Genomic DNA, 8080 nt, shown 5'->3' on the forward strand with positions numbered 1-8080 from the left:
TGTTTTCCAGTTTTTAAAATGTTTCGAAAACGTTTTTTATTCTGTTTTGAACCTTATTTAAGCTTATTTTTTTAGAAAAATATCCGTTTCCACGTTTCCGTTTTCTATCGAAAACGTTTCCCGTTTCTGTGCAACATAAGATACTATTAAGATTAATTAATTATCTTTACTTACATAACACATACATGTATCATTTGTAAAAATTATCACCCACAATTATTAACATATTTTACATTATTAACGAACACCTGGAATTTGAAGAAGAAAAAGACAAAAATTCTAAATTCTATACTCGCAGGGCATCAAAGACCAAATCGCCGCACTTGCAGAGAGCATAAACAATGCCCGCCATGCTCGGTCGCCGGGAAGGATCCCTGTGCAGGCAAGCGACGGCAACGGCCATAACATTCAAAACACTCTCCACTGAGCAATCATCATCTTCAAGAAGAAAACCATCCATCCAACCCCTGACTCTCTCCTCCTTCCCCTCCTCCTCTCCATCCAACACCCCTTCCACGCTCCTCCACAGCAGCTCCCCCCAGCCGCCGTCCGCCGCCTCCCGCCCCGAAACCAGCTCCAGCAGGACCACCCCGAAGGCGAAAACGTCCGTCTTCGCCGAGACCTCCCCGCCGGCGAGGTACTCCGGCGCGCTGTAGCCCTGGGTTCCGACGATGCTAGCGGTGGCGGCGTTGCAGCCAGACTTCGCGAGGCCGAAGTTGGCGATCTTGGCTCGCATGGTGGCGTCCAGGAGGATGTTGCAGGTCTTGATGTCTTTGTGGACGACTTGTGGCCGCGTGTGCTCGTGGATGTACTGTAGTCCGTTAGCTACGTCGACGGCGATTCTCAGCCTGGTTTTCCAGCTTAGCCCGGCGCCCTTGCGTTCGTGCAGCCATGAATGGAGCGATCCGTTTTCGACGAACTCGTAGACGACGTAGCACTTCGCTTCTTCTTCGGGGTCGATGCAGAATCCTTCTAGCTTCACCAAGTTGCCATGGTTTACCTTCAGAAGAACAAAGAAGATCGTGCATGTAATTAAATTTCAATGCTTGCTTGCTAGGCCAAGCTGTTCTGAGTTCGTTATTGAAAGATCGATAGACCATAAATTACTCATGAATGAGGTTAGGTTTGAAAATGCTAATTAATAAATGAGCTGCTGTTCTGTGTTACATTTGTATTGTATAATGTGCTACTCAAGGAATTAAGAATATCTCTGTTAAATTTTAATGACACACTGAATGGTAAATGACCATTAAAACCTAAATGATAAAAAGTAAAGTTGGTCTTGGGGCATAGAAACCTACCTCCCCCATATAACAACACTTCAATACTTGAATTTGAAGTCATCCAAGATATATGCCACAAATTAATGAGTTTTAATCGGTTTCCTATCTAATTAATTAATTAGGCAGTTAAAAAGGTAAAGCACATTAAAAATGGTTGGTAAACGGGTACCCAATTATGTTAAAAAGTATGACCCTATAATATGCCAAATTGCCAATACAATACAATACAAGTTGGGTTGCCTTTAGAGAAATTTATTTATTTTTATATTTGAAAGAAATGGCAACTAAAATCTTGGTCTTTTATTTTTTGTCTCGTCAATGAAAATAACAAAAAGCGTAAAAACATCATATGAGGGTTGGATTGTGACCCATACTTAACCTAACTCGAATATAAGTGGACTCAACATTTAAATAGATGTGATTGAATTGAATATATTAATTAACAACTTATGTTCTCTATATAACTTGGCTTTAAAAGGAGAGGAATAATAATCTTAATTTTAGTAGGTCATTCAATAACAGCAATAGCTAATAGCTACGAACCCAAATTAATTAATAATACTAATAGTAGCGTTACAAATATCAATTACTAAAATAAGTCAAGATATACTTGAGTTTTTGGCCATTAAAATATCCAAGGCAAGGGAGCATGCTGGCGATGGCATATGCCTTTGCGTTTAATTTTGCCGCCTCAGGCCTGAACAATGTTTAGTTAAAACCTTGATGCCTGAGAATCAGATGGATCACTTCACCTAACCTTGTTTTCTTTCGCAGATAATATAATATTTGCAAGATTCCGATTTTGCATTTATAGTTTCTTGCACTGGTGACCCTGTCTTTTGATGTGTTTACAGTTCCACTTAATGGAATCCTCTTAATTACATAAACTTACCCAAATAGGCAAATATCCCCCGCCAAAAGCTGCTAAACTAGACATTCAGGGCAGAAATGACAGAAAATGGATGGTATGTTATATCAAATTTTTTATACAAACAATGGTTTTCTGGTAACTATAAGCTATTCTAACGGTTACTTTCTTTTATGTATGGCAATTGATGAATCATATAATTTTTATATATAATAAGATTACAATAAAAATCTTTTTAATGTTACTGCCCTACCCTTATTTCAGAAATAGGTATAATTTTAAGAAACCAGAACGGAAATAGAAATGAGTTTGATGATATACCTTTTGCAAAATCTTCAACTCTTCAGAAGCATTCCAATTCATTTTCTTGATTGCATATACGCCCCCATCAATGCAGCCTTTGTAGACAGACCCCTGAATCACCCATCTTTGATCAAACCCATCGGTTGCTCCTCTCAGTTCTTCAATTCTATACACCCTGTACTTATCCAAGCAGTCTGATACATCAGCCATCAGATTCACCTTCACCTTCTCCACCTCCATTGACAAGACCACCTTTTTTTCCCTACCCATTTGCCGGCACTCTTCATCTCTGTCCATTATCTTCCTCTTCTTCAACAAGTTTTCTCTGTAACCCCACAAGCCAATGGCCAAAACCAGAAAGGTCCCACAAATTCCCAACCCAATTGCCAATCCTATGATGACACCTTTCTGGTCATTCTTCCCAGATGATGCAGCACCAACAGTGGGCTGTTTTAGCTGGGGAGGCCTTGAAACAGGAATAAAGATTGTATCGAAAGGCCGGACACTATCCCCATTGACATCAACTATAGACTCTGTTGTTGAACCAAACCTTGAAGCTATAGAAGACAAGTTATCAGAAGGCTGGAACACATAGCTGACAAGAAAATAGGCTTGTTTCTGCAACTGGGTAGTGCTGGGACACCTGCAAAAGACTGGAAAAATGACGGTTTGGCCGATCTGGAGGAGATCTGGGGAGACATTTGAGTTGACAATCTCCGCAGATTGAAAGGTGGTGAGGTTTTGGAAGTGGCTGGTGGAGACATAGTAAAAGGTGTCACCTTTGTTGATAGTATAAGTGAGATTGGCATAGGAGAGGCTGAGGCTGTTGTTAATGGAGTTGCAGGAACATGTCAATGGAACAAAGAGCGGCTGGTTGGGGTGGAGAGGGGCGGCCGGAGAGGAGATGTTGCTGGGGATAGAGATCATCCGGCGGCTCACCGAGAAGAGGTCGGCTATAGAGGCTAAGTCAAGGAAATCAGGAGCCGCGGCTCGGTAGAAAGCATAAGTTTGGCAAGGATAAGTGGACTGGTTCTGGTTTTGGTTGGCTGTGCAGGTGAAGCCTGTGGTGTTTGGAGCTTGCTGAGCTCGTGAATGGTGATTATGATGAGGGTGGAAGATGAGGAACAGTAGCAGGGAAGAGAAGTAAGTGTGTCTGATCCCCATGTTTGCTCTGTTTTTTCGACAATGGAGAAGTATAACTATTTTGTGGAAGGATTATGGTCAGGATGCCTCTGTTCTTCCCATGTTAGCCAGGATGGATTGAGAGACGTATTCTATTATCAAAGAGGGGCCAAACTAGAATTTCCAGTCATCTATATTATATACAGCCATCAAAAGTCTAGCCAAATTTTGTCTGAACTTTATTGTTTGCCAAGGTTAAGTCAAAGCAACAATATGGATGATTTCACTTGGGGAACAATTGAAATGCCACAATTCAATAACATGCTAGCATGTATTCAAATCTGAATACATGGCAATTCGGAAGATAAACCCTATTTTAACTTTATCAAAAAATCACCAAATTTCTTGTGCTAGGGATTGATATACTTTTTTAATTATAAGTCACTTTGACAAATATTTTACTCAACACATAATCATTAATAACCTGCATTATTATCATACAAATTTTATATAAATTTTTTATTCGTATGCTACATTGTTAATATAAAGTTTTGAGGATGGAACTAAAAACATGTATGGTAGAATGACACCGTCATCTTGTAACATAGATTATATAACGTCTTTGCACCGGATTCCTTAAAAGGAGCATTCACATTGACACATTCTTTATATTTTCTTCTTTTTGTATTCTTTTTTTTTTTTTAATCAATGAGCAATGGTTAATTGTATCGGGCACTTATTATTTTTTGACAAGTGCAATCCCCATATAATGTAATAGACCATCAAACTAAAGATAAATAATTGAACTATTTGAAATATCAATGAAACATATTAAATCATATCACTATCAGCTAGACATGTTCAACTATTACAGTCTTGAATAATTTTGATTTTTCACACCTTGTAATACCCTCCTTAATGATATCAAGGGTTCGACACCCAGTCTATCTTTTTACAGAATTTTCATGCAAGATGATGCGGCTTTCTTAATATTCATCAATTGAGAAAGATGAAACTCGTAAAACTAGTTTTATGTGTATAATAGACAAGGAAAAAGGTATTCTAATGTTTTGCACACCTCACTCCCACAGATTGAATCTTCTATGCAGTTTATACACATGAAAATTCAAGTTTTTATTCAACCATGTCTTTGGATTTCAAGCTACAACGAGTTTTGCAAGATCTTTCTCAGCAAAGTCTGCAAATATAATTCTCACAAGAAATCATGATTATCATGCATATTTCTCTTTCTCAAGATCTGTCCTCCCTTTTTACCTTCTCATTTTCATTCTTGAATTTGCCAAGTGACTCCAGCAACTCTAAACAAACGCAATGATGCCTCACAGCAATTGTAAGCTCTTTCAAATAGCATCACTTCTAACTGAAGATTATCTCTTTTTCTGTGGACATAGTTTTGTGTTTCAAATGAATTAAGCAAAATAATTAGGCATCTTAGATATATGAGACTTTAGAAGGATTGAGAGGAAAAGAGAAAACTAACGCTTGGGGATACCTTTCATTCCTATTTGACTATGCCACCATCAAATGCTTATCCTCTTGCATAAACATCGCCTATCTCTTCAAAATATCATCCTTTTTCACAGTGAAATCCCACAGGTCCCCATACTTTTCATTGAAATCCCATATATCCATGGTGTTGTAATCTGAAATTAACTTGTCACGAGCTCCCCTCTCCATATTGTATATCTGGGGTTCGAAGTTGTGGGGCTCGCTCGGTTTATCCATCTCTATAATGCAGAAGATTACTGTAAACAAAGCAGCTCCAATGTACAGGTACTCCCCCTGCAAGACAAGAGACGAGCCAAAAAAACCATTGTTAGAGTGATGCCCAGGGAACTTGGATTGCTGCAATGGCTGCAGCACCATGCTTAATTTTCAAATTTTAATGACTGAAAATTACCGGAGCATGGAAATACATCCCAGCTGCAATTGCAGGGAGGAATAGCCAAGAAATAAGCCCTGATCAGAGAAGAACAGAAGCAAAATCAGAACAAGTTCATTGCCAATGAGCACTAATTGTAGCAACGATCACGGTTACCTTGAAAACCAGTTGGGGGTCCAATTGCAGCATAGTCTTCTGCTATTAGCCCCCAAAATGTTCCTGAAATATAAAACCTAGTTTAGAAACGATTCCGTATGGTTAAATAAGCTCGATTGAATATCCACTTAATGGCAAAACAGAGTTGATTTGGAGTGAAGAATACAAAGAATGTATGATTAGGGCTTGGTAAACACCGTAAACTTCGTAAATCGTAACTCACACACTCAGTTCAAACAGTTCTGAAAAGAATCAAACAAATATTTACCTTCTTCATGACCTTCGTGGTAAGTATGGTGATCGTCCCACTTTCCATAGACAAATTCTTCCTGAAATCATCAAATCAAAATCACCAACATATCTACAGAAGTCGGTAAATTAGATATTCTGAAATATATATCATATACACTAACATATAGCGCTGAAGAGAACTTACAGCGCTGACTCCATTAGTGGCCCAACGGTCTTTGGGATCTTCGTTGAGGTCGGGCTCAATCTCCGACAGTCCAGCGGCATTCAGCCTCGTAAAGCCTCTGCTACAGCGATTCTTCTCGAAAAATCTGAAAGTAATCCAGGCAGGGCTTCTCTGAGGCGAAGAACCAGCGCTGGATCCACGTTGCTTGGGTTTGGAAGAGCAAAATTTGGGGGTGGAATTGGCAGACAAAACGGATAGCGCAACGGTTGAACCCGCCATTTTCAATTGCTCTGTTCTCGACTGGGTGCTTGGGGTCTTCCCTGGTCCGAGTAACGGTAAGGTGGTGCTTCAGTGACTGGGCTTGCTGTGGAATTTGTAGGAAGGGCGAATTGGATTGGAGCACGTGTTGTTGACCTCCTTTTATCGTTGCCTTGGCGTGTTTTCATTGGTCCATTGATTTAGGGTTGCATAAGAATTGGTAACTGTCGCGTCATTTTATCAAAAATTGAAGGAACGATGGAGCTCGATTTTGCACCTTATCCGTTTGGGATGGACAGTGTTTCCGCCTTATTTCTTTGCTCCTTTATTTGGATTTGTTTTTGTTAAATTAGTTGCATATATATAACATAATATTAGTATATTGTACATATAAGGTTAACTTAAGTTGATTATCAAAGTTTGCTAATTCCTATTTATCTACTTTTGTTTAATAGATTATAGTTGAAATTTTACATAATCAAATAAAAAATTAACATTTTATAACAATAATAACCCAAAGTACAATGGTGCTAAATTTTGAATTTAAATTAATAAATTACTAAATTGTTTGAATGTAAATTAAAATAAATAAATATTCAAGAAATATCCATTGCAAAAACGATAATCAATAACTAAATATATTACTTGGTGAACATTTGTATTGACATCAGTACTAAACATAGGATATAATTTAAAGTATTAAAAAATGAATTAATTCGATTTATATTTTTACTTATGTTATTGTTTATATATAACAATAAATTTATTTGTTAGGGGAGTATCTCGGACGTAATTTTCGAGAGACTTGCAAATAAATAAAATGATTAAGGGCACATGTGAGTTTTCCATACGAACCATCAGATATTTAAATCAATATTGTGCTTGAAGTATAAAAAACAATTAGAATTATAACATGAGAAGTGTTGTGAGCATCATCTTGCTTGAGAAAATGGTATCTCGTTTATAGGGGAAAGAAGAATGACAGGTGGAGGGAAATTCATAATATCTCACATACATCTCAAAAATATGTATGACTCGTTTTTGTACAATCTTATATGAGTAGTGTTTAAAAATCAACTATCTTAAGGTCTATAATTACCTGAAAATAAAATAAAGGCTTCAAAGTCTAAGTGGCCTATAAGATTATTCTAAACATAGATCTTATTGCGAATAAGTAACTTGTGAAGTTTTCTAAAAAGGGTTCCTCGGTGATGTTGACATAAGCTTTCAGAAGGTGACTCGAGTCACTTGATGAGATCATTTGACCTTATATTTTGTAGTCTCTCGCTTGGTTAGTCGACTAATTTTGTTAGGTTACTTGACTAATACCCTATTAGATTATTTGATTATACTATTAGTTACTTATTAGACTAACTACTCGATTCACTCAATAAACTTCAACCTCTCAATTTATATGGATAACCCCTCAATCACTCAATAATCTATTGACAGTCTCTTGGCCAAATCCCCCAATGGGTCTATAAGCATTTTTTCTTAGAGCAGGCTTATCACAAGACATAACAACTTAATTTTCATAAATTTTGAATATAATGTTTGTTTCTTTCATTTTTATTTATTTTTCCCCTAGCGCATGTGATTTTGTTTGGAAAATTTGCAAAATTAGGACTTCTAGTACTAGACTTTTGAAAAATAAGACACTTTACAATTTTTTGCAAAACTATGATTTTTAATTTGTATTGGACAAAAATACCCTTACTTTTTAATGAGCTATCTCCTTATTTTTCTTTTTCAATGACACTTCTTCCTCCTTA

At 37.4% G+C, this 8080-nt stretch overlaps 2 protein-coding genes across 2 annotated transcripts; both read right to left on the reverse strand.

Annotated features, from left to right (window-relative positions):
* Positions 1-188: 188 nt before the first annotated feature.
* On the reverse strand, positions 189-4976 carry LOC127800517 (serine/threonine receptor-like kinase NFP). Its single transcript, XM_052335170.1, has 2 exons — positions 2473-4976; positions 189-1000 (listed from the first exon to the last, which is right to left on the reverse strand). The coding sequence occupies exons 1-2, from the start codon at positions 3616-3618 to the stop codon at positions 287-289; spliced, it is 1860 nt and encodes a 619-aa protein (XP_052191130.1). The 5' UTR covers positions 3619-4976; the 3' UTR covers positions 189-286.
* A 113-nt stretch (positions 4977-5089) lies between these two features.
* LOC127800519 (photosynthetic NDH subunit of subcomplex B 5, chloroplastic) lies at positions 5090-6384 on the reverse strand. The gene is made up of 5 exons (XM_052335172.1): positions 6072-6384; positions 5904-5964; positions 5636-5698; positions 5498-5556; positions 5090-5379 (listed from the first exon to the last, which is right to left on the reverse strand). The coding sequence occupies exons 1-5, from the start codon at positions 6327-6329 to the stop codon at positions 5149-5151; spliced, it is 672 nt and encodes a 223-aa protein (XP_052191132.1). The 5' UTR covers positions 6330-6384; the 3' UTR covers positions 5090-5148.
* Between the last annotated feature and the right edge of the window lie 1696 nt (positions 6385-8080).

Source organism: Diospyros lotus, chromosome 4 (assembly GCF_014633365.1).
Source record: "Diospyros lotus cultivar Yz01 chromosome 4, ASM1463336v1, whole genome shotgun sequence".
Lineage (NCBI taxonomy): Eukaryota > Viridiplantae > Streptophyta > Magnoliopsida > Ericales > Ebenaceae > Diospyros > Diospyros lotus.

Coding starts and splice junctions, on each gene's coding strand:
- LOC127800519 (XM_052335172.1), bottom strand. CDS start 6,329: ATGGCGGGTTCAACCGTTGCGCTATCCGTTTTGTCTGCCAATTCCACC. Junction 5,557..5,635: donor ACCCCCAACTGGTTTTCAAG/GTAACCGTGATC, acceptor TTCTCTGATCAG/GGCTTATTTCTTGGCTATTC. Junction 5,380..5,497: donor GGATGTATTTCCATGCTCCG/GTAATTTTCAGT, acceptor CTTGTCTTGCAG/GGGGAGTACCTGTACATTGG.
- LOC127800517 (XM_052335170.1), bottom strand. CDS start 3,618: ATGGGGATCAGACACACTTACTTCTCTTCCCTGCTACTGTTCCTCATC. Junction 1,001..2,472: donor AGTTGAAGATTTTGCAAAAG/GTATATCATCAA, acceptor GTTCTTCTGAAG/GTAAACCATGGCAACTTGGT.